Source organism: Pteronotus mesoamericanus, unplaced genomic scaffold (genome assembly GCF_021234165.1).
Source record: "Pteronotus mesoamericanus isolate MK-2021 breed Mesoamerican mustached bat unplaced genomic scaffold, CSHL_Meso_final scaffold_85, whole genome shotgun sequence".
Lineage (NCBI taxonomy): Eukaryota > Metazoa > Chordata > Mammalia > Chiroptera > Mormoopidae > Pteronotus > Pteronotus mesoamericanus.
This window is the reverse complement of record NW_026555329.1, coordinates 1,835,715-1,862,647: the sequence shown is the minus strand read 5'-3', so window position 1 is coordinate 1,862,647 and position 26,933 is coordinate 1,835,715. Positions and strand designations below refer to the sequence as shown.

The window sequence follows — 26,933 nt, the reverse complement described above, 5'->3', positions numbered from 1 at the left end:
AAAGTGGTTCTTTTATAATGTTTCTTTTACACTATATCAAGATGTATCTATATTTTTAAGCTGTCAGAAAGTTTAGAGCCAAAAATAGTTTCTTTTAAAAAAATAGGTAAAGTATGAAAGAAGTTCAATGAATAAAGTTTTCTCTTTTGAGGACATTTATTCCTGTTATTTTAATTTGGTGTGATGAATAAGGTAGAAGGGTCATTCTAAAAATTTTTCACCATTCAACTTTCATAAAAGCTATTTTACAGTTTAATCAGTTTGTTTCCATGACCCTGGAAAACTGACTCGGGGTGTACTGTTACTGTGGGAAAACATTTTATTTTAGTAATGCCTCCTTTGTGAAGTTTTTCATCTGAACGTACAGTCTTCCCCCATTAACATCAGTGATTTCTGATTGTGAGAGAAATAGAAACCATTTTATTTACTACAATTTTAGGTCCCTTAATTTAGTAATTTTTTAGAATACTGGAGTTTAAGTTTTCCTGAACTGAGTAACTATAAGTGTTCCCATAATAATCAATTATATTAATATATTGTTACAATCTGTATTTTAGTACTAAAATTTGCTTTTACTTATAAAGTTTGTTTTAGTTTAGCCAAATAGAGGCCATTATATATAGAAATGTATTCCTTAGTTCTTTAAAGAACCGAAGCTTTTAATAGTAACCCCATAGGTGAAGGCTTTATATAACATAAGGAAGTTCGTAATAGATTCAACAGTTTTTCATAAATTTGCATTCAAGAAGAGATGCACATTTTCTTCTTGATTATTACTCAAGATAAGAAAGGCCCAGAATTAAGTCATTTATGAAACTTTATGCCTTATTTTTATTACTGATAATGAAATTTCATACTAATCATTTTTCAAAATAAAATTTCTTTTTTTCTTCTAATTTTTAATTCTTTTAATTTTTTGCTTTTTTGCCCAACCAAAAGAATGTCTAAATTTATGATTCATGAACTTTTCTACCTGAATGCTAAACACGGTTGATTGGTATAAAGTATATTCAAAAATTCTTCCTGTGAACTTCTTTACTATTTTTTTTGAAATGGAAATCAGTTTATAACATGGGGGGGTGATAAATGGTAATGTAAAAATACAATAAAACATTTTTTAAAATTTGAATTTTTTATTTTACAGTTGAAAATTGAGAAAACCATGAAAGAAAAAGAAGAACTGTTAAAGGTAATGGCCGTTTTGGAAAAAGAAACAACACAGCTTCGAGAACAAGTTGAAAGAATGGAAAAAGAACTTAATCATGAAAAAGAAAGATGTGACCAACTCCAAGCAGAGCGAAAGGTTAGTTGTGTCGTACGTAACTGATAGTTGATAACAGTATATTGTCTGAAACCTACTTTTCTAAGAATTGAACCAGTTCAAGTGAGTGAAAACCCTGTGTTGAAAAAAAATACAGTAGTCAGACAGATATTTATACAGAAACAGGACAGTTTCTGTCAACCTTCTGCCACAGCTTCTTTTATGTTGTGAATAATTAAAATTTTGGATTTTTGGTACCAGGCTTGATAATGTAGCACCTGAAAACTATTTCTATGTGCTTAACATCTAAATGTAGAATATTTGATTGATTTTGAGGGGAGGGATTGGAAATATAATTAGGAATGATAAACACTGAATAAGGGAAAATAGAATAAAGTAGTTAAATTACTGTTCCAAAAAGCAGAATTCTGTGAAATGAGATATTGTATTAGACAAAATTTTGAAATTCTTGATGTGAGAAATTCTAGAAATTATTTTAAAAACATCTAATTAATATTGGTGCATTTTTTTGAGCTAAGAAAAAGGTGTAAGTATAAAACAGTGTGGTGTCATTAGAGACACAAATGGATTTTAGTTAGTGGCTAGAAAAAAAAAATGGAAGAAGAAAGCTATAACCTGGTCATTATTTGTTTAATATTTTCTCAAGAAAAATAATTTACTAGTTTTGACAAACTCACACAGATTGTGATTATACGTACTACAGTTTCACTTAAAACTAATCAGATATATTGTACTTATGTCTATTAACAGGATTGACCTATTGTTCCCTAAGGATGGGGTCTGTTCCAATATTCTTTAACAAGGCCTAGAGTAGTTAATAATTGTTACTAGAACCATTAGTGCAGTGATTCTCAACACTTTTAATACTCCAGTGTAGTGGTTATATGTTGCATACCTCTGCAGAGATGCTATCAAGCAGCATTTAAATTCTGAAAAGATTTTTCTTGCCTTATTCTGTTTGGGATTGCTCTTTGGAGTTAGAGAGTAAACAAAGTGTACAATTGTAAATCTCCTTATAAATGTGTGCTCTTCTGTGTGTATTAGCATTAACTTTTAGTGGAAGATATGCAGTTACTTTGACAATTATACACCTGGGGAACACTTGGAATCCTGAAGTTGGAGTATTCTTCAGTAGGAGCAGGATATTCTATTTGGTTAGAGAACCACTTTTTTATTTGAACTTTTAAAGCAGGTATCTTAACTATTAAAATATAATAAAATCTCATCATTATATATGCTGTGCCTGTCTTGACTGTTAGGGCATTCAGCTAAATTTTTTATTCAGTTGCTGTAACTCACTTGCTATTTTTGTATACTTATTCCTCTTTTCTCTCTATTTCTTTAAACATTTATTTGAAACTGGATTTGGCAGTTTCCAAAGTGGAATGCCATCATCCTTTTCTTTATTATAAGCCAAAGGGGTGGAGGTAAGATAGAAGGTGACTCATGAAAAAGGCCAATTACAGAAGGTACTTAGCCTGTGCGATTGAGAACACCTGAAATATGGTGGGCGTCCTGATTCCAGCCAGTACTCTGGTATAGCATAACATTCTGTGCTATACCAGAATGTCAGTTGCACCAAGAAACATTGTGGTATACCAGGTCTCTTCATATTGTGTTGGCCAAAAAGTTTGTTTAGTTGGGTTTTGTTTTTTTTTTTTTTTTTTTTTGGTAATATAAAAGACACAGTTTTCATTTTCATCAATAACTATTGACTTGGATATGAGTACGTCGGCTGTCTCCCGCTATTGGCTTGTAGTGGGTAGAGACCAGGGCTGCTGCTAAACATCTTCCAGTGCATAAGACAGCCCCACAGCAAAGAATTATTTTGCCAAAATGTCAGTAGCACCAAGGAACTTCGCTTACCACTTTTGACGTGTTTGATCAGTCACAGTACCTTCTCCATACATGGCAAAAATCTTTTTTGTGTGTATTTCAGTTGCATTTTTACCTTCTTGAAATAATAAAGCATATTACACCAAAAATGTTGCATGTTTTCTTCCACTTTCAGTATTAAAATAGCTTCACGAAATTCACCAATTTTGATGTTTTTTTTAAATGTATGCTGATATGACAGCTATCACAGTACAATCTGACAAAGTTTTTCAAATGAAGTTAAAGACACCTAAGCACTATTAGAGCCATCAAACGGAAAAACGTAATGGACTTTTTGGCCAACCCAAATGCTTCTCCCTCTGAGGGCCAAAGATATGGCCTTAACCTAATTGATCTTATAATATTTATTATTTATTTTTATTAAAAAAATAAAACTGGAATAATTGATCTTTTTAAAATCAGCTCTATTGAGGTGTAATTTGCAAACCATAAAGCTCACTACTTTGCACAGTTCAGTGGTTATTATATTTACAGAATTGTGCAACCATAACCTAATTTTAGAACATTTTATCACCCTCAAAAGAAATCATATCTATTTGTGGACCTTCTGCATTTCCCTTGCCCCCCACCCCCTAGTCCCAGGCAACCACTGATCCATATTCCTGTGTCTATGGGGTTGTGTATTTTGGAAATTGCATATAAATGGAATCATATGTGGCCTTTTGTGACTGGCTTCTTTCATTTAGCATGTTTTCAGGGTTCATCTGTGTGTCAGTACTTTATTCTTCTCTGTTGTCAAATATTTCATTATATTGATTAGTCTTTTTTACCCCAACTTTGCATTTGTTAAACTTATGTAAAAATTAGCAGTTTACATGTCTATTTATTATTCTTGTTTTTCATTTTGGAGGGGTAGATACATGTTTGTAAATTGAAAGATTTAAAGCTGAGGCTTAGGGAACCAGTGATGTTGAATCTAGTTTTTCAGGTAGGACTAAAACAGCTGTGACCCTGTTAAATTTTTTAGTTGGTTTAATTTATAATTTTTTGGAGCCTAAACTATGAATTGAGTTTTTCCATAAAATATATTCTTAACTTGAATGTTGATAATATAAGATGTACCTCAGGGCTTTTTTTTAAAACACCAAATCCTATTTGAGGACACTAAATATATCGTATATTGTTTATACAACATAAAAAGCATATTATGAACTGTTAATGTATGCATATTGTTTTGGTTCTTAAATTTCACAGACTGAGTTGGGTACCTTGAGTCATTACCACCATTAGGGAGTTATCACAGGTATAGGATACATAGGAGTGAGAGAACATGAAAAGATCCATTCATTATGGTGTGGCTCTGGTGCCGACCTTCTATTGTGGTTATAGTTTTGGCTTTTTCTTCTCAAAAGCTTTATCACTGCATTGGACACTCAGTTCTGGACAGAGGTAGTTTGTAGTTTAAGACATTTAAACTGCTTAATATTTGGAATTGCCCTCATTTCTTTCATTTTTATTTATATATATATATATATTTACATATATATAAAAATAAACATGTGGAATTGCTAAAAACCCAATTTTGAAATTATGAGGTTATTGAATTTCTAATTCTCTTTTTTACCAATTGTCATTTGAGGAAAAAAAACATGAGTTATAATTTTAATATGTAGGGAGTGATTGTTATTATTTATGTGTATATATCAATAAATTTTTTTAAAGCCAGTTACTTTTTATTTTGTACCTGATTTGCTAAGCAGTCATTTCAGGAAATTTATAATATTTTGTTTTTAAAATATATTTATATACTTAGAATTGGCTTATAATCTTTGCATAGATTAAGACTGAAGTGTAAGATGAAGCATTTTTTATAGTGTTTCATAAAATTTGTATCATTGAATATTTTCCATTTTATTTTTTTAGCTTTATTGAGCTATAATTGACAAAATTGTAAAATATTTAAAGTGTACATCATGATGATTTGATGTACATACACATTGTGGAAGGATTTCTTCCATCTAGTTAACACATTCATCAGCTCACGTATGTATCTTTTTTTTTGGACATTTAAGTTCTACTCTCAGTACATTTCAGTTATGCAATACTGTGTTATTAATTATAGTCACCATGTTATACACTAGATCTTCAGACTTAATTTATCTTATACTTGCAATTTTGTGCCCTTTTACCAACCTCCCCCTATCAACCTCTGCCCCCCAGCTCCTGGCAACTTCTTTTCTGCTCTGCTTCTATGAGTTTGAATTTTTATTTAGATGCCACATAAAAATTATAGCATGCAATATTTGTCTTTGGCTTATTTCACTTGGCACAGTGCTCTCAGGGTCCATCCATATTGTTGCAAGTGGCAGGATTTCCATCTCTCTCATAGCTGAATTGTACACATTGTACCATACCTTCTGTATTTATTCATCTGGTCACAGTTAGGTGGTTTCTCTATTTGACTGCTGTGAATAATGCAGTGAACACAGAAGTGCAGGTATCTTTTCTATATCCTTTTCCTTTGGATATTAGAAGTGGGGTTGCTGGATCATAAGGTAGTTCTATTTATAATTTTTCAAGGAATTTCCATGTTGTTTTCCATAGTGCCTGCACCACTTTACGTGCACAAGAGTTCCCTTTTGTCTACATCATCTTTTTAATAACAGTCATTGTAACAAATGTGAGGTCATACCTCACTGTGGTTTTGATTTGCATTTTTCTGATGGTTAGTGATGTTGGCCATTCGTATGTCATCGTTGGAAAAACGTCTATTTAGTTCCTCTGCCCATTTTTTAAAATTAATTTTAAAAAATTTTTTATATTTGTGTATTTATTGATTTAAGGTGGGGTGTGGGGAGAGAGAGAAACACTTATTTGCTGTTCCACTTATTTATGCATCATTGGTTGATTCTTGTATTGCCCTGACTAGGGATCGAACCTGCAACCTTGGTGTATTGGAACAGCGCTCTAACCAACTGAGCTACCCAGTCAGGGCACTGGTCATTCTTAAATTGGACTTTTTATTGTTACTGAACTGTGTGTATATAATTTTGGATATTAGTCCCATATAAGATATTTGATGTGCCTATATTTTCTCCCATTCTGGTGGTTGCTTTCACACTTTTTTTGTTGGGTTTGTGTTGCTGTGCAGAAGCATTTTAGTTTGATGTAGTCCCATTTGTTTATTTTTGCTTTTAGTGTCAAATCCAAAAGAATCATTGCGCTGACCAATGTCAAGGAGCTTACCCTCTATGTTTTCTGAGTCTTTAATCCATTTCGAATTTAGTGGTATAAGATAGTGATCCATTTTCATTGGTTTGAATGTGGCTGTACAGTTGGTACAGCAACATTTATTGAAGAGATTATCCTTTTCTTCCTTGTCATAAATTATTGACCATATATGCATAGGTTTAATTCTGGCTTCTCTTTTCCCTGGATCTGTTTATAACATGTTTCATAACCAGGTATAACAACAATGTAAGATCATTACAACAATACACACAGACCATTCAATTTCAATAAAATGAGGCAACATAAGTAAAATTATGCTATCCTAAACTTTTTCTTATTCGCTGTCTCTTTAAAAATGTGTGTAAAATGCAATGTTAAAATTCCACTTGTCTGTTTAGGAAATAATTTAAGACATTAGATATATTTGTGACCTATATTTCTTCCCTTCCTTTTCTCTCCTCTAAAAAATTTAATCCTTTAAATTGATATTCTCTTTTAAAGGTAGAATTTAAGTATATTTGCTCATGGCAGATTTTTGACAGCAGAAGTAGTCTTCATTACATTTTATTCTATTTAAACTTCGCTCTGTTGCAGTATGGACAGTAGTTCTTCTTCATGGAATAAATGAAATAAGTAGCAGATTAAACTGTATGTTTTTCTGTTTTAATATTAGAATTATGATGCTCTTTTGGCATGAGTTGCAAATACCAAAGTACCGTTTACCTCAGATCTTAAGTGTTTTTCAAAGATTGTGTTGTAGGTTTAAAAAAAATTTTTTTTTAAGCATGATTTTTAGTGTTCTGTATGTATATTAAGGGCCTTTATGCCATTTTCATGCCAAGGAATCCTTGGCCACATTGAAGATGTTTATCTTTCCTTCAGACATGAGAACTAGAAACCTGAAAATAGTCCCTACTTTAGTGTTTTCATGCCTTTTGAAAATAAGCTTGGATGCTGAAAAGCTATCAGGTATCTTTATGGCTACCAGAAAGATTTTTTAAGACTCAAAAGTTAGGGTTAGAATTAATTTGTAACTTGCTGTAGAGCTAACTGACTCATAGATAAAGCAGTTAGTTCATGTCTTGCACGTAGGTGCTTATGACTTTTTTCTAGTTCTTGCCGCATACCTTTAGAATACTGTTTATCCACCAGAGAACTTCATCAATTACAGAATCAGAAACTAGATTTTGCCTCTGGGTAATCTTATTTGGTCTTTGTCCTGGGGTTAAATCTGTAGCCTATCTGCAGTGCCAAGAGAGCATTTTGTAAAACTAAAAATAAAAAATGTGAAAAAATACTTAGAAACCTCTTTGGCTGTCGCTATAAATCAGCAAGACAAATACTGAAAATGTGTCAGCTTTTACAGGAATCACTGGGTATTATTGACAACAGTTGTATCAGAATAAATATTTGCTTTCTCTGTTGTGGTGTTGGAATCACAAAAACATTTAGTTTTGTATAACAATCTTTGGTTAATGTTGCAAATTCAGTAAGGCAGACGTTTGCTTTGAGGAAAAATAAACCAACATGTTATTAATAATTATTGTGACACTTTTTAATGAGATGTAGATGCGACAGCAATTTTTATATTCTAGCAAGATGCTTAAAATGATAGCCCACCTATAGGTAAAAATTTGGGCAAGTTTATGAAAATCAGAGTGGCTTATAAATACTGTTACTTTTGATACTTTTAAATTGGCAAAATGGTGATTTTATTGGGGTTGTAATTTAGAGGGAAATTAAAAAGTTGTTTCTAACAAAAACAATTGATCTTAATTGAACAATTCTTTTAATGTGTTGTTTTTCATAATAGAATACCTCCATATACATTACTAAATTCAGTTCTCATAATTTTATAAACTAGGCAAAATAGGAAAATAAAATAGGTTATTTTATAAAGGTTATTCCTTTATAAAATAGGGAAAAACCCTATTATCTCCAGTTTACAGATTATAAAACAGGCACAGAAAAGTTTGATCAAGTTCTCATAAGTTATTTGTCTTAATTGATGTGATTAAAATTTTATACTTTTAAATTATTCAAGTTGAATATCCTATATAGAAATATACTTTATTTATTAAATTTACTCCTGGTTTTACATTTGTTTCAGCCTTTTTGAATGTTTGTTCATACCTTGGTCACACTGGCAGGAACTTTGCTTTAGTCAGGTATCTTAATTAGTGCTTTAGTATAATTATCAATTGGACTAATGATCTATGCTCAAAGAAGCGAGTGCTAACCTTGGTGGTATCACAACCTGATTTGTCATTGGGGTAACATTGAAAAGTGAGATGTGAAAAATGAAAATGATTAAAAATTTTTTTCTTATTTTTGTTTCCTGCCCTCTGGTGGAGAAGTTGGTGAAATCAACAAACAATGTATGAAAAATATAGAGAAACAATTGTTTAATTTAGTACATGTAAATTAATATGTAAGTTTTACAATTTCAGGTCTCATTTTTAGTCTTAGCTTATAAATTTTGGATGAGACAAACGGGATTAAAATTTAATACTTTTTTTTTTTTAATGTACATTAGGCTTACTAATTATGTTTCTCAAAATACTTTATTGTTGTTTCTAAGGAACTTACTGAAGTATCTGAAAGTTTGAAAATGGACAATGAAGAACTTAAGAGGAGATACAATTATGCTACATCCAAAGCTGTCAAGCTTGAGGAAGATATTGTGTTAGTGACAAATAAAGCAATTGAAAAGGAAACTGAATTGGACAGGTACTTCTGACACTTTAAAAAGATACTTTTATGTTAAAAATGTTTTAACGGAGTTGGTTTTTATCTGTATTAATGTTACTTTACCTTAACTCAGTTTAAAGGACAAACTCAGGAAGGTACAATGTGAAAGAGAGCAACTTGAATATCAATTGAAGACAGAAAAGGATGAGAAGGAACTTTATAAGGTAATTTATTTTTTCTATTTTTATTGTCTATTGCTCTGTAAGAAATTACTCTAAAACTTAGTGTCAGAAATTTGGGAGCAGCTTAGCTGAATTGTTAGAGCTCAAGTTCTCTCGTGTAGTTGCAGGTCAGGATGTTGACTTGGGCTGCAGTCACCTTGTGGCTTGATGGGAACTGGGAAACCTGCTGTCAAGGTGGCTCACTCACGTGACTTCTGGCAGGAGACCCTTCAGCTTCTTGCTGTGTGGCCTCTTTGGTAGCTGTATGAATGTCCTTAAGGCATGGCAGGCATGGCAGCCAACTTCCGTAAGAGTGAGCTATCTATGCAAGAGAGCAAGGGGGAAGTTACAGTGCATTTAATGAGCTAGTCTCCAAAGTTGTACAGTGCAGCAAGTCACTTGGTCCAGCTGATGCTCAAGAAGAGGAGAATTAGGTCCCAAGTCTTGAAGAGAGGAATATCAAAGGATTTGAAGACGTATTTTAAAACTACTTCATTGTGTATAGTTCATAAAAGTTAATTTTCAGCAACTTAATTTGCTGGTATTTTAGATACTTAATAGGTAATGTATAATAAGTCAGAGAGGTTTAATGGTAACAGGATACCTGTTTATCGGAATTTATATAACCAATTTTTTCCTCCTTAAGGAACATACAAACCTTAGGGAGAACATTACTTTATTTTAATGATGAACGTCATGTTTTAGAGTTTAATTTCCGGAATAACTTTCAGGGACTGTCGTTTTAAAAAGGATAGTCTCACTGATAACAAGTCTTTACCTTTTATATTTTTTTCTTCCTTTTCTTTTTAGGAGATTTTGAAATATATATCTTAATTGTCAGTAATGTAGATGCAAATTGAGACATTACCTTAAGTGGCTCCTAAGCAGTTCCCATTAGTAGTTTCAAATGAGGAATTTCAAGGACATTCTGAGTTATCAATGTTATCTGGATGAATCTGGCTATATCTAATCTCTTGATTAGATTAGAAAAGGGGAACTCTCATTTGATTAAAGAGAAAAGCGTAACTGCATATAGTCAGTATTTGAGAGTCGCAATATTAACTGAGAAACTAGAATATTATTTGTTGTAGAGGTATGTTAGAGCAGAGCACGGACAGGGAAGTTTTGCTTGTCATGAGTTAAACCCCATTCTGTTTCTTATGACAATTTGACAACTCTTTCCCTGAGTTGGAGCATGCATATGTGTGTATGTCTCACTTTCAAGACAGGGAGAAAAATAGTTGGAAGATTCACTGGTGGGTGGTTTTATAATTTGACTCTGTAAGAAAAAGTACACAGAATTTTTTTAAAATAAGATTTTGTAAAAAGGGGAAACAAAACAGAGGAAGAATGGATGCAATTGTATTATCATCTATATGATGTTTTTGCAAATGACCTTCAAATGCAGTTTTTTAAAATTATAAAGCATTTTTTAACTAAGCAAAAATTTGGCATCTGTAATGATTTTTAATTGAATATTACTATGAATTTTAGTGAGAATGTTTCAGTTTTGTTGTGAGGAAAAGACCTGGACTTTGTCTGGATAATTAAGTGCTTTCCATGTTGTTTTTCTCTTACAACAGTGGGGATAATAAGATGAATAGGATTTTTGTGTCTTCATTTTAATTCGGTAATAAATAAAATGAATCCTTAAAGACATACTATTTAGTATTGAGAAGTAAACCAGTGTAATGAAACTAGGATGACTTATTTTGGAAAGAGGATAAACCTCTCTCTAAAGCTGCCACCTTTTCACCCTCCCTTTCTTTTCTGTGTATTCTGAGAACAGCACTTTTGGTATTCTGTAGAGGCTTAGGGTTAGCAACCACATTGTAGGGTGAATTCAGCGTTTGTTTTTTCTTATCTAAAGTAATTCTACATTACTTACCCTTCATATTATCTTATTTTTACTCATTTTTTTGCAAAGACTTTCTGTGTGTCGGTTGTACACCTAAATGACAAGTCCTTTGCAAAGGTCTTGGCAGGCAGGAAAGAAGGGCAAGAATGAGGTATTTTGGGAATTTATTCTTTTATACTGTTCTAATATCTTTGGTTTTCTAAAAGCATTAGAAGTTGGGATCAAAGTGCCATTGAACTTTCCATTTGAGTACACTCTCAGACCCCCAGCTCCCCGAGTGTTCTCTATACAGTATCTTGTTTGTATGTATGTACCCCAAAAATTGGAAGTAAAACCTGTCCTTATGGGTTTTTGTTTTGTGTTACTTTGGCAAGATTCCACTTACCAAGTTTGGATAAGACTTAAAAAAAAAAAATGCTTAGCTAATCACTTGACTGAACTTGGATCTCCTGACTCCTTGTTTAGTAAGTCTTCCTGTTCTTTAATCATATTTGATTAGAGATAAATAGTGGTAGTATTTTAAACTTTGACTTGGGTTATGGAGTTAGAGTATTCTTGACATTTTCAAGCTCTGTTACAGGTACATTTGAAGAATAGAGAAATAGAAAATACCAAACTTGTGTCAGAGGTCCAGACTTTAAAGAATTTAGATGGAAACAAAGAAAACATGATTACTCATTTCAAAGAAGAGATCAGCAGACTACAATTCTGTTTGGCTGAAAAGGACAGTCTGCAAAGGGCTTGCTTGCTTACTGCCTCAAGTAAGGTAAGTACTTTTGCAACATGTATTTGAAGACTGTAAAACATTTTCTCTGGTAAATGTATACAAATGGTGGTTTTTATTTTTTTTCACTTGAATTTTTTTGGGGTGATACTGGTTAATAAAATTATATGGGTTTCAGGTGTACAGTTCTATAATACATGGTGGTTTCTATATTTAATCTTCTCTCCTCCAGCCTTTTCTTTTGAAGAAGTTCAAACTTCTTCCTATTACAAATTTAAGGAATGTCTGAGCATCTTACAGTGTAAGTGCACATACAGATCTTTAATCTTTATTACATCAGCTCTGTAGTATCCCTCCTTTTATTTAACAGCTATGTAATATGGAATTGTTTATAGTTGTGTACAATCTGTAGCTATTAGAAGCATGTTGCAATAAACATACATATATCTAGGCACATGTATAAATTCTTCAAGTACAATTGGTGGGTCGAGTGTTAAAATTTTCAGTTATTTTAAAATTGTTTTTTAAAAAAATTAACATACCAACATGTATGATATATACTATTTGTAATCGCTGCGTAGACTTTCATTGTGTGAAGGATATATCAGTTTATAATTCTCATATTTTTAGATATTTAATAATTGTGTATTTTTTCAGTATTTTTATTGAATTCCCGTAAAGCTAGACTTGTGTTCCTACTCTGATAATTTTTTTAGAAACTCATGAAAATAAAATTGCTATATCAAATGCCTCATGCTTTTTAAAAGTGTTCATGAATGTTGCAAAAATCTGATGAGAAAGGCTTATACACTTACAGATTATGTAAGTTCATCTGTGCATAAATGTGCTTGTTATCCTAACCCCATCCAAATCTTGGAGTAGTACTGTCTTTTAATCTTTAACAGGCTGAAAAATTATGAATGGTATTTGTTTTAATTTTTTTATTTGATTGTTAATGAGTAATATTTTTGGATGCATGTTAACCGTTTCTTTTTTTTTTTAAGTTATGTTCATGCCTTCCTCTATTTTCTCTTTTGGTTTGGGGTTTTTCCTTAAATGATTAGGAAGGTTGTTTACACTGGAGTTTATTATACTCACCCCCCTGCTCTCCCTCTTTTCCCCCCCTTTTGACATAGGAAAGCTGCCAGTATTTACATAATAGATCTAAGAATGCTATACCTACAAAGATTTTTTTCTACCCCAACATAACATAATCATTTACATTTCCTTCTAAGGAGCTAACAATGTAAAAACCAAAAGTGGGTTATACTTTTTCTGAGCTTACATTATTTTTAGTACAGAGATTAAAATAGAAAAGTTGGATAAACTAGATTTATTGAGCTCATAATGTGTAGTTAATATTAAAGGAAATAATTTTATCATGGTAATTTTAACCTTTTAAAGTTAACTTCTTAAGTTTTAGTCTTGAGAGGTGCTTAATTACTTTTCATTTCTTCAGTGCCTCATCTTTGCTATTTGCATATCAATATTTTTTAAAGCTAAATTTTAAATCTGTTCTGTATTTTCAGAGTATGTAATGGTATATTAATATATTCGTTATGTTTTAGGTTAGATCATAAGAAACATTTTTTAATAAAACTTCTGCATTACAAAGAAGTTTTTGAAATTATTTTTATTGGCAATTATAAAAATGAGGGTCCAGTACTTCCAGCTGGAGGGATTCTGGGGGACTAGAGCTTTCATTCAAGTCTCAGTTCAGCCAGGTCATTAAAACACTGGGTGCGTTGCCTGACTTCCTGTACTTCAGTTTCCCCATGTGTAACGTGGCCATAGTGATACCCAGTGTGCAGGATTGTTATATGGGGACTCTAACACAAAGTTCCATCGTAAGTTTTTTCTAGATTTATATACTTTTAAGCTCTGAGTAGAAAAGTAGTAATTAATTTAAAATTTTGGATCTGTTGTAATATGAGTAAAAATTGTTTTTTTTTTTTACTTGAATGTTTTAATTACAAATACATTTATTTGTCTGTCTTCAGGAAGATACATTTATTTTAAAAGAGCAACTTCGTAAAGCAGAGGAACAGATTCAGGCAACTCGCCAAGAAGTTGTTTTTCTGACTAAAGAACTTAGTGATGCTGTAAATGTGAGAGATAAAACTATGGCAGATCTGCATACTGCACGCTTGGAAAATGAGAAAGTCAAAAAGCAGTTAGCTGATGCACTGGCTGAACTCAAACTAAATGCTGCGAAAAAAGACCAGGTAAAGCAGGTTAATTCTGAGTTTCTATTTTGATCAGAACTCATAAGAATGAGTTATGTTAAAATTACGTCAGGTTCCTGATCAGAATTTTAACTTTCCATTAATTTTTTTTTTTGTTACTGAAACTTCCTGAGTTGAAAATAATGTAAGCTTTAATAAAAAGTGCTGTAAGCAAATTCCTAATGGTTAGTAAAAGCTGCTCTATTATTGTTAATTAAACTTTGTAATGTCAGGTATATATTACTTTGTTGGAATTTCTTATTAACTAGCTGCATAAAAAGGTATTATGGTTATTTAACAGAGTAATACTTGCTCCTCAGGAGGTGGATTATTCTTCTCTAGGTTTTTAATGAATCTTGGCCCTAAGAATGTAAAGCTGGATTTATTAGGAGAGCTAACTAATAAGGCTCTTTAGCCAAAACTCCAAAACAAATGTAAACAGACAGAAAAAAGTGAAAATGAAGTTTTAATTTACTAGTACCTTGTGATAGAAAATTTTTATCTTTTTCTCAGAGGAAATGTTTGTTTATTCCTCCCTTAGGAAAAAACTGATACACTGGAACATGAACTGAGAAGAGAAGTTGAAGATCTAAAACTTCGTCTTCAGATGGCAGCAGACCATTACAAAGAAAAATTCAAAGAATGCCAGAGGCTCCAAAAACAAGTAAACAAACTTTCAGACCAGTCAGTAAGTATAACTGAAATCATAATTAGTGGAATATTTCTTTCATCTCTATTTTTGTTTGCATATCTGATTTACAATATTCTGAATACCATCCTTTTTAAGATAACTTACCTCTGCTTGGTTTCAAGTCATTGGTCTAATACGGTAATGATAATTTTTTTTTTTAAAATCTGGAATTTTCATTCATTGGAGAGCCAACAAAGGAAGCAAGGGCAACAGAAGGGAGAAAAGAGAGCCCTCTTCACCATTTTCTTCTAAGTTGACAAATGTTTTTTCCACTTAAATATTCAATACATATTATTGAATCCCTCTTTGTGGCAGTGACACCTGTCCTCAGTGGGAGTCACCATTGATCAGTTGTCATTGATGAGTTCTTTCCTTCTATTTATATCTGCTGGATTAGGGAGAGTTAAAAAAAGCTAAAGTAGTTAAGAGTTCATTGTTTTGTATTGCACTTGAGGGTGGGTAGGCAGATTGAATAAAATCAAAGATAATGTTTCTGTCTTGATGCCTGTGTGTTTTAATGTGGGTCTACAAATTGTGCTTAAATACAAGGTTTCTTGTGTAATCGAGTCTTGGAAGTGAAGAAACATGTTTAAAATCTGAAGTTGAAAGTGATACCACAGTTCTCTTTACCAACAAGATTTACTGTAAAGACAGTTTTATTTGTACTATACTATGTGACACATGATATTTTCTCAGTCTTTTGAATTCTGAAAGGAAACAAAAGAAGCAAGAAATGCATGAGATAAAGTAGGAAGGGCTTTACAGAAAAAAACATTACACTTTTAAGTATGACCCACATGTATATGGATTTTGGTTTTAGGCCTTCAAGTATATTATGACTTTGTAGTAGAAAATGTGTGAGATTTCTGTGAATGGCTTGTTTTGGTTGGTGTTTTGAGGTTTTGACAAGAAAAAAAAAATAAGGTTTTTTGTAATGTGAATAAAGTGATGTGTGTAACTTCAGTCTTACACAATGGATTTTAGGACAATAGCTTTGTAGACTTTCAGAATTTCTTGATATGATTATTTGCATTTTAGGACAATAGTAGCTTTGTAACTTTCAGGATTTCTTGTAATTACTATTTGCAAAATGACTGAAGGGAGAGAATATAATTCATTTGACACCCTTTTTATTGCTAACATTTTGAATAGGCCAATAATAGTACTGTCTTCACAAAGAAAATTGGGAACCAGCACAAAGTGAATGACGCCTCAGTAAACACAGACCCAGCTGCCGCCGCCTCTGCTGCAGGTATACAGCCACTGCCTCCTGCAGGTACAGACCTCTCAAGCTTTTTGTGTAGTGTCCTGCTTGGAAAAGTATTTATACTTATACTGCTGTGCTCCAGGAGTAAAAATTTTAGGGAGTGTGTAGAAATCTTTATAAGTGAGGGCATGGAGGCAAAGGGAAAGTAAGGGTCTAAAAGTAAAATAAAGTCATGCATGTGGTGAATATGTGAAATGTGAGTGTGTACTAGTGTTTACCTTTATGACAATATTCACAAGTGTTAAATGACCTGGTGTTTGTGAGCTAAAATGTGTATAGCTTTTGGGCTATAGGACAAAAGCCAGGAGTTGAATTTTTATTTAACAGTCCACAATGGAATTTTGAAACATTTCTGGCCCTTCAATTGTTTAATTCTTTTAGGAGGAATAACTTGTAAATCCCTTGTTTGGTGTCTCATCTCTCTCTCTCTCTTTGGCTGCTTTCGATCAGTAGGGTACTTTCCTCAGTGTAGTTATTAGTGGATAAGGTAAATTTTTCATTAGTTTAATTTATAGAACAGATTAGAGAGACATAATGAATATAGGAACAGCATGTAAATTTGAATTAACTCTAGAATTTTACTTGTCTTTTTTTTTTTTTTTTTAATCCTGTGTTCATGATTTAGCAATAACAAAAGTAATTACTAGGATATATAAAAGTATATTTCCTTGTGTAATATTTGGGCAATTGATGTTTTATACTTTTTAAATGTATTATAAATTTCCTATACTATTAAATATTTAATTAGGTTCAGCTGCTACAGAACAGGATTCTGTTTTCCATTTCTGTATATCCTCTATAGTACCTACATGGTGTTGCACAATATTGACTTAATAAAGACCTAGTGAATAGTAATGGAGGACTGGAAAAAAGATTTAAAATGTTTTCTCAAATTATGGCTTTCCTACTTATCCTGTCTATTCAGTTACATAAATTTTTGTGCCATTTTAGTAGTATTTTATCATTTTTTGTTTAGTTAGTGAATGAATGAATGGATACTTTTAAACATGTTTTTCTCCTTCAGTATTCCCTTTACTATATTTCACAGTATACTGACCTTTAAGTTATTCTGATCAGGAAAATAATAATAAGGGGGAAACTAATTTTTAATAACCTTGTTTTCTGCCTTGTTACAGCAGAGACAGATTTTGACATTGTAACAAAAGGGCAAGTCTGTGAACTGACCAAAGAAATTGCTGACAAAACAGAAAAGTATAATAAATGTAAACAACTCTTGCAGGTAAGCTAGCAACCGTGTAAGAAACAGATTTATCAAGTGTAATGGCTTAGTTTACCTGTATTGTTTTGATTGATGAGTGTCCTAGGGTTTCTTTTCTATACACATATACTGATACTTCATTTAACTGTTGAGATACTGAGAGGTGGTTGTTTCATGTACTTTTTATGTAGGCCTAAGTGTAAAACCATGATCCTAAGAGTTCTGTGCACTTTAATATCCTATTGATAATGGGCAAGTGATTAATTGAGGTTGAATATTACTGTCTTCTTATAAGGATACATGAAAAATATTTGAACTTCATAAAAGTGCTCCTTTTACTCTAATAATAATAGCAAAGATTTCTACCACATCTTAAAGTGACAGGATTTGCAAAGTAGAAAAGGGGATCATTAATCAAATGGGTTATTGCCTTTACAGTGTTACTTGATTATTTAAAAAGATTTTATTTTACTTATTTTTAGAGAGAGGGAAAGGGAGGGAGAAGGAGAGAAATGTCAGTGAGTGGTTGCCTCTCACATGCCCCCTACTTGGAACCTGGCCTGCAAACCAGGCATGTGCCCTGACTGGGAATTGAGCTGGTGACCCGTTGGTTTGCAGGCTGGCACTCAATCCACTGAGCCCTACCAGCTGGGGCCTTATTTTGATTATTTTAAACTGTATTCAAATATTTCAGTTTTGCAACTGTGTTGGTAGCATTCACTTCTAGAGCAATTAAAACACAAAGGTCAGATGCTTATTTTTACCTGATTTGAAGAAGGAGGGAAAAGGTATTTTGTGTATGTAATTTGTTTGTTTAATTAAACAGTTTTCTGTCTCTATTTCTCTGTGTATGTAGAGAAGAGAGGGATAACTTTAAGAGCTGGAGAAGTTCATATATCAGCCCAAGGTTACTAGAGTAACTTAAAATATTTTATGTTATTTCCTTCTAAATATTAATATAATATCTTTTAAATCAGACTTTAAAGTGAATATTATGTTGCTTCAGATGATCTTACCCTCTGTGGAAGTGTTAATTAGAACGATTTACCCTTGAGTTCAAAGTGGTTGTTTATAAGGGACTAGACTATATTCCGTTAAGTATAAAACAATTCTGGATGAATATTAAAAATCTCATTTAGTATTGAAAGTATAGAATGTTCCATTGAAACTAAAAACTTCCCCAAGGTACATTTTTATTTTTTTACAACTGTGTTGAAGTACAATTGAAATCCAATAAAGTGCACACATTTAAAGTCTGCAGTTTGATCATTTTTGCCATATATAGTTGTGAAACTTAAAATGTCAAGTCTTTTTGTACTTGTCTACAACTTATCCCTTTCTCTGTCCCCATCCCTGGGAAACTGTTGGCTTGTTCTCTGCCACTATGGATTAGCCTACCTTTTGTACAGTTTCTATAGGTGGAATCATATGGTCTGTACTTGGTTTCTTGTTCTCTTTCAGTGTAATTATTTTGAGGCTTAGGCGTGTTGTTGCTTAGATTGGTACTTAATTCCTTGTTATTGCAAGAGTTCAAATCTTTGCCATTTTAAAAATTGGGTTGCTTCATTTTACTGAATTTAAGTGTTCTTTATTCTGGCAATAAATGCTTTGTCTCATATATGTGTAGTAAATATTTTTTTTCTAGTTTTTGGCTTGCCTTTTTATTTCCTTAATGGTATTTTTAGAAAAAGTTTCAATTTTGATGAAGTACAGAGTATCAGTTTATTCTTTTTGTTTTTTGTGCTTTTTATGTTCTAAAACATTTACCTAATTTAACTTGTAAAGATTTTCTCCTAACTTGTTTTCTAGAAGTTTTATAGTTTTAGGTTTTGCATACAGATGTATTAGCCATTTTAAATTTATTTTTGTATGTAGTTTGATACGTATAGTAGGGATAGTCTGTTGATCCAGCATTCTTCGATGAAAAGACTTTGTTTTCTCCATTGACTTGCTCAAAACATGTTTTAAAACTTTCCCCTTGAACAAAAACATTCAGAATGAAATTGGCCAATTTATGAATTTGTCATGTTTGTAACACCTTTTTTTTTTTTAAGGTTTTATTATTTATTTATTTATTTATTTATTTAGAGAATGAGGAAGAGAGGGAAAAGAGAGGGGGAGAAACATCAGTGTGTGGTTGCCTCTCATGTGCCCCCTAACTGGGGACCTAGCCTGCAACCCAGGCATGTGCCCTGACTAGGAATCAACCAATGACCCTTTGGTTTGCAGGCTGGCGCTCAGTCCACTGAGCCACACCATCCAGGACTGTAACTCCTTCTTTTTAATGTTCTGGGTTATAGTGTATAGCTAATCAACCTAGAGATTGTCTTTGTCAGGAAGTCAGGGTTTTATATATCAATATCTGGAAACAATGGCATTTTAAGTATAATTTTTATTACCTCCCTTTGCAAAAGTAGCACATGGTTATTGCGAAATCTTACAGAATTATAGAAATAAAGAATAAAGATGGTAAAAAGTACCATCATGATCCTGATTCCCAGGGATAAAGAGCTATTAAGAGTTTGGTTTATATTTTTTATACAACACTATATAGACATCATATGAAATTGTGTTAACTTTTACAACAAAAGTAGGATTACACTATGTATTCTGGTTTTGCAGCTTGCCATTTTCAATTAATGGATCTTGACGTTTTTCTTTAATTCCATTGTCTGTATATGAAGTGGTTTATTCAATCTTACACCGATACTTAGTTATTTCAGTTTTTGTACTGTCACAACAGTGTTAGAAACAACATTTAGCACATACCTAAGTTTGTGTAGATATTGGCTCTATATGGATTTAAAATCTTTTCATAATTTACTTATTTCATTTAGGATGAGAAAACAAAATGCAGTAAATATGCTGATGAACTTGCAAAAATGGAGCTGAAATGGAAAGAACAAGTGAAAATTGCTGAAAATGTAAAACTAGAACTAGCTGAAGTAGAGGACAGTTACAAAGTAAGTTTAGTAGTCATGTAACTTGAGGCATACATAATTCCTGGTACTTTTGAAAATTTGTTATCTATAATTTTTATCAACCTAATGTTCATTTTTAAATGTACACTTTTAATATGGATAATGGGATAGTATTTTTGTGTATCAATAAAAATGTACTATGAATTTAGTTATGCTGCATATAGTTCAGTAACTATAAACTGAGAAAATGTATACACATATGCATTGCCATTGTAGCTTTACTTCTTTGAATTCAGATGGTTATTAAGATTATGTCTCTTAATTTTGCCTAGTATTTAAAGATGAAAAGTGATCATTTCGTTAGTCTCTTGTTCACTTAAAAAGAAACATGAATGTATATGTAAAACTATTTTAGGACCTTGGCATTTTTGTGGGAGTATAATAATAAATGATCAGTAATATTTAAAATTAAAGAATTTAAAGTTAAAATTATCACTAATGTATGTTACTTATCTTAAGTGAAATATGGCAGAATACATTTTTGCCAGTGTAACATAATCCAGTAAACAAGTCTGAATGATAAATGATATTTATAAAGAATGTTAGAGGAAAAATATTAGGCTATCTAGCTAATAAGGAAAATGGGATTTTTCCCTCTAGGGAATAAAGTGTAATCTTAGTATTCTAAGAGAGATATATATAGATATATATATCTATGTAAAATTTGGAATATTTTTTGTGTGTGAATAAAGAACAAGAAGTTCTAAATTATTTAACTTTGCTAAGTCATAACTAACTGTACCTAATTTTTAAATGTAACTCTTCAAGACACCAAGAATTACTTTAGGTTCCCTCATGGAGGCTGGAGAGGGTGGCACATTATAGGCTAAGGTGACTTTACTGGTCGTTCTTTCATTATCTTCTACTGTCAGAATAGAATCTTGAAACATTTATTTCATGGTATTACTGTTTATTATATCCTTGTAGATAATTGTTTTCAATTGTTAGCAACTTATTTATAAAGCTGAATACGGAATATATATGAAGTTTTATTTTTGAAGATTGACAAAAAATGACTTAGTAAATACTTAATGAAGCCCGTTATACGAGGTCTGTCTAGAAAGTATCCAGCCATGTACTATGAAGGAGGCATTTATTGAAAAAGATACAAGAAACATTGTACACAGGACAATGATGCCTCAGTCCCCTTCAAAGTAGGCATGTTGGGACCTCACACAGTTCTTGCAGCTGCCCCATCGTATTTTCCTGAATGTCATTGATGGTCTGAAATCTGTTCCCTTTCAAAGGTGGTTTTAGTTTTGGGAAAAGCCAGAAGTTGCAGGGCACCAGATCTGGGCTGTGGGGGAAGCTCATCCACTTGGGTGATTTAATGTTTCATTAAAAAAGTCTCTGCATGAGACATGATCCGTGAATGGGTGTGTTGTCGTGATGAAGCTGCTAATCACCAGTTGCCCATAGTTGTGGCATTCTGATTCATCAGAATAGTTTCCATGAAGGAATGTTCATGCTTAAGGAAAAAGTTGATGCAGATTCGTTACTCGCTCATTTTGAATGCTAGGGGCACGTAGTACACCTGCTCACTCAAGGGTGTCTACCGCTCCCACTGACTACTAGTACAGTGAAGTTGTCGTCGTTCACATGTGTTCATTCCAGTCCACTCTCCTTGGCTGCCAGGTTACATCGATGTCATGCAAACTGTTCTCATTTTGTTAACAATGACTGGACTTTTTCTGCACAGACCTTGTATATATGAAGGACTATGTTAGCTATTATATGGGTGATCATGCATGTAAGTAAGCTACAATGCTGTGCTTCAGGAGTTTATGATCTAGTAGGGAATGTTAAAAGTGTAATGGTGATACAACTCTTTTACATTCACAATCTAGGTAATCATCTGTGAAACCCAGTGGGACTCTAAGTAATATTTTTATTTCATTAATAATAAAAGTGAACATTGAGATTAAGGGACATATTTAAGATTACACAGCTTGTAAAGGTGCATGGCTTTTTGTTTAGTACCCTCTCCCTTCATTTTCCCTGTTTAGATACAAACCCTCATACCAGACAAGGCAAACTAGTCTGAGTACTTTAAGACTGTTTCCAATTGAATATTGAAGAGTTAGACATTTGGAGAAACTAGACCTTTGAAAGACTCATCTAGAGGGGAGGAGAAGCAGAGCAAGGAAGAGAATCCAGCAGTGCTCTAAGGCAGTGGAGAAGCATTAGTACAAATTTGGAGGTCAAGAGCATAGGGCGTAGTCTGGGAACTGTTTGCAATCTTGTGTACTACGGTTTTCATGTATGTGGTGGAGTAGATGAGTCTTGAAAGACGGGTTGAAACTGAATTTGGGTGACATTTTCTGCTCAGAGTTTTCTAGGAGAAAACAGACCCAACTAGAGTGGGTCTTGAAAATAATTTGGTATTACAGAGAGGATTTATAGGTGGGAAGGATTTTTAAAGGTAAGAAAATGAGGTAGAAATAGTCTTAGGATGAATTGATAAAGGCAACCTCCTAGGGTACCTTCACTGATCACCTGCCATTGCATAGGACACCAGTTTATCAAGGAAACCTTTGAAAGACATTGTTATGGGAAAACCCATTGAAGAGTAGTTTCTCTTGTATTTGTATCCATAGTGCTTATGCTGTAATAGGTGAGCAATGGGTAGTTGTTGAATGGCTTAGAGACAAAGTGTTGGGGCGGGGGGGGGGAGGAGAAAGGAAAAGCATTCCCAATTTCCTAGCTCAATCACAGTGGTTACTGAGATTGATAATGTCAGTTAACAACAACAAAAAAGTAGGTTTGGGACATTTTGCCCTTGCAATAAGACAGCAGTGAAAACATGTGTAACCATCAATTATAAGGGCGGATTTGGAACTTAGGAAAGCTAGAGTGTGGCACATGAGTTAGTACTTGTGATTTATTCCTATGGGGATAATAGTTGAAAGCATAGAAGAAAGGGAGTTTTCAGAAAGAACATAGAGAAGCTGAAGAAGAAGCTTAGCAGAATACCCATATTTGTAATTGCGAAGACGTAGACACACACAGTATGAGAGGGCAACACTGTTGCTGCAGTTCGTGTAAAATGTAGGAAGTTTTCAGAGTATGGGACGTTGGTCAGTAATGACAGGTCATTCAGAGATGTCAAAGAATAAGAACCAAGGAAAACACATGGATATGGGAATGACAATTATTTGGATAGAATGGTATAAATTCTGGAAGTATAAGGAGAGAGTAGATAATGAAAATAATTACTTTTTTTTTTTTTTTTAAATTCAGCTTCAGTTGGCAGAGAAAGACAAGGAAATAAATGGTCTAACTTCACATTTGGAAAGCCTCTCCCGGGAGCAGGTATTGAGCAATGCACTTTAAGAAATGTTTTATATGACACTGAATGATAATACAGCTTTATGAAGAGACAGATTTTACAGTTCATGTGTGGGTGGTTTTTGAAAAAACTGTTAGAGTTAATGGGGAGGAGGTTCCCATTTCCTTTCACAAGTCTATAAAGGTAAAACTCTTTGTAATACCACAGTATTATTTGCTTCTCCCTCTCTGTGTTACATTTGCACACTTGGTGTGAGAACAGTGGTGGGAAAACTGCTGACGCGTTAATTTACGTCATGGCAGTGCATTAATCAAAGTGCATTAGCAGCAAAAACTCTAGTCATACCAGCCGTGCAGTCACAGTTTTTTTTTTTAAAGCCACTTTCACTTACGATGATGAAACAGTAATATCATTAATTTTATTGAAGTTTGACCCTGGGGTACACATCTTTTTAATATTCTGTGTGATGAAATAGGAAGTACCTCCAAAGCACTTCTGTTGCCTAATGAGGTATTATGGAATGGTTATCTTAAGGTAAAGCACTTGAGCAGTTGTTTGAGTTGTGGGCAGAACTGGCCTCTCTTCATGGCACATTATTTCTATTTAAAGAATAGCTAATATGCAAAATTTCATGTTCAGACACTGGACTATTTGTCAGACATTATTTAAAGTAACAGGCTCACTTCATGTTTTTTTAAGGAAAAACAATTGATGATATTTGTTGACAATGATAAAATTCAGTCTTTTAAGTAGAACTAGAATTTTGGGAACCTAGTATCTGGTAACATAAGCTCGATACTTCAGTGCTTACTGACTTTTTTAATGAGATGGGTGGTAATATTAGCAGTGTGATTTTAAAAAACTGCTTAGTGAAATGTGCCAGCATTTGAAAGATCTACATAACTCAGTGAACCAATCACTAGTTTAAGTTACCAGTGGTAATATTTCAAAATGATGTGTGGTAATAAAAAGCCCTTCAAAGTGTTAGATAGACCTCGAGGTTGGATGACATTACTGTGATAGTTGCAAAATTCTGATTTTTCAGATCCATCACTTCCTCCCTGTTTGTCGCTTGACATTCTGTAATGAGGAAGAACCTTCCTTTGCCCTCATTTATAGTCTAGCAGCACCTCTGATACCAACTGGGTCTATTACAGTTCAGTTCATCTTTGATGCCAACTGTTTGAGTATTGCAAATGCAGTTAGGGGCTTGGCCTCACAGGCCCACTGGTCCCCTTTTCCTGAGTTCTGTGAGTCATTCTTGCAAAATACAGGAAAACAGTTCTTATGATTACATTTTATTATAAAGTTTTATTATAAAGGGTACAACTCCAGAACAGCCAAATGGAAGAAGTGCATGGGGCAAGGTGGGGGCGGGGTGTGCCAGAGCTTCCCTGCCTTCTCCAAGGCATGTGTTCTTAACAGACTGATGTTTTCCTCAGCTGGAAGTTTCCCTAACCTTGTGTAAGAGTTTTTAATTTGGGGTCTCAATACATGAGTATGATTGATTAAATCATTGGTCAAGTGATTTAATTCAGTCTTCCGCATCCCTGGAGGTGGGATGAGTGCTAAAATCTCCAACTCTGTATAAATGTGTGCTTGGTGTTTGTGGTGACCAGCCCTTCCCATGCATGAAAGTATCTGAGGGTTCACCAGTTGTCACCTTGTTGGCATGAATTCAGGACAGTCTAAAGTTTAAAAGGACTTGTTATGAACAAGTTGCTCATATGAGTCAGTAAATTCTAAGAGTTTTATGGCCTGTGCCAGGAATTGGGAACAAAAATTTAGATTTTTTTATATTACAAAGTGTGTATACGTATGTATGTATTTTTAATTTATATTTGGATATCTGTCTACCTCCCTCCCTCCCTGCCTGCCTTCCTCCTACCTGATAATTAGTATCAGCTCTTTTTAGTCAATGAATTAGAATTTGTTACTGTTCTTAAATTGATTTTTCACATAGTTCTACATTTGGTTAGGCGGAGCACCTTCAAACTGGTTTCTGATATGCCCCAGTATCAGAAGAATGTTGTTGGGTTCTGGAGCATTTACTTTCTTTCTAGCACTATAAGATAGTCTAGCTCATCTTGTACCTTTCTTACCTCATTTTTGGAACTGACCTTTATTTTATGAGAAAGAAGCTCTGTTCACACTCTTGAAATCAGTTATTTCCTCAGAGTTGTGATTTATTATTAGCGAGAAATGGTATTTAGAAACCAAAAATAAGGGCTTTAGGTGTGTACATTATTACTGGTGTTTATTGCTTCTAGATTCTTTTAGTGGACAAAATTAGGAAATATTTACATTTTAGATATCATGAGTTGTAGTCCAGCCTCACGGGTTCCTCCTTGCCTTTCTCAATTCCTATTTGTACACCCTTTCCACAGTGAGAATTCTGATGTTGAACAATGTCAGCACATCTGTTTATATGCTAAATCCAATAATTCATGTAAAATAGTTTCAGAATTGCTAGGACCATATCACTATGAGAGGGAAACCTAGTAAAAATATAGTTCAAAATTATTTGTAGATTACTTTCCCTCCTCCTTTTTTTTCTTTCTGTCCCATACGCTGTCAGTATACTGTGTTTAAATGTAACTTGGCAGTGGTTTTCTCTCTTCCTCGCTCCCTGCTCACTTCCCTCCTACCTACCCCTCCTTTCTCCCTTTCCCTTTCAGTGTGTAGTAACACAAAATGGCAAGTGGGTTAAAAAAAGATTCCTGCAACTAAATAGTGCGTTAAAGATAATTGAAGCAATAGGAGCACAAATGAAGAGTAAAAATAAATTTTTATTTCTGGTATGAGTTTTGGGTGGTGCATTGTAAATTTGAAACAATGATGATCTAATCCGAGCAAGCAGACCCTTGAGAACAAACCATTGTTATCTCGCAGATCCTGGGAGTGAGGGATGCAGGTGTGGCTTAGGGGTCCTCTGGCTGTAGCCCTCTCCCAGGACTGCGGTAGCCAGTGGGTCAGTCCCCGTGCTGGTGCAGGCCTGCTTCCGAGCTTGCTGAAGTGGCGGTGGTCAGGATTCAGTGACTTCGGCGTTATGGCTGAGGGACCACATGTCCTCCCCTGCCATCTTCCATGAAGTCACTCCCTGCCTCTACGCTTGACCGAGGTAAAAGTTACTTAAACCATGGACAAGGTAACCTTTAAAAATGGAACGCTGATCACTCCCTTGTTTAAAGCTCTTTAATGGTCCTCCCAACCAGTTAAGATAAAAGCCAAAATTTATAACATAGCCTGTCACATTTTAGATGACTGGCCTCCATTATCTCTCTAGTGCCATTGTGAACCACGGGTTCCTGTTTCACTGTACTCTATGTGGAGCCTCAGGAGTTCTCAGGCATGAGCTTCATCACAACCTTTAACAGTATTGCTTTTTAAAATACAGATTTCTGGCTCCCATTCCCAG

General features: G+C 33.6%; 1 protein-coding gene across 1 annotated transcript in view; it reads left to right on the top strand.

Annotated features, from left to right (window-relative positions):
- Positions 1-26,933, top strand: part of TAX1BP1 (Tax1 binding protein 1) — a 64,043-nt gene that overhangs the window by 21,480 nt on the left and 15,630 nt on the right. The window contains exons 5-14 of the mRNA XM_054563891.1: positions 1,145-1,303; positions 8,931-9,079; positions 9,174-9,264; positions 11,700-11,885; positions 13,844-14,068; positions 14,610-14,756; positions 15,912-16,035; positions 17,163-17,266; positions 20,083-20,208; positions 23,467-23,538. Of these exons, the coding sequence (XP_054419866.1) occupies positions 1,145-1,303; positions 8,931-9,079; positions 9,174-9,264; positions 11,700-11,885; positions 13,844-14,068; positions 14,610-14,756; positions 15,912-16,035; positions 17,163-17,266; positions 20,083-20,208; positions 23,467-23,538 (1,383 nt within the window). The remainder of the gene's footprint in view (positions 1-1,144; positions 1,304-8,930; positions 9,080-9,173; positions 9,265-11,699; positions 11,886-13,843; positions 14,069-14,609; positions 14,757-15,911; positions 16,036-17,162; positions 17,267-20,082; positions 20,209-23,466; positions 23,539-26,933) is intronic.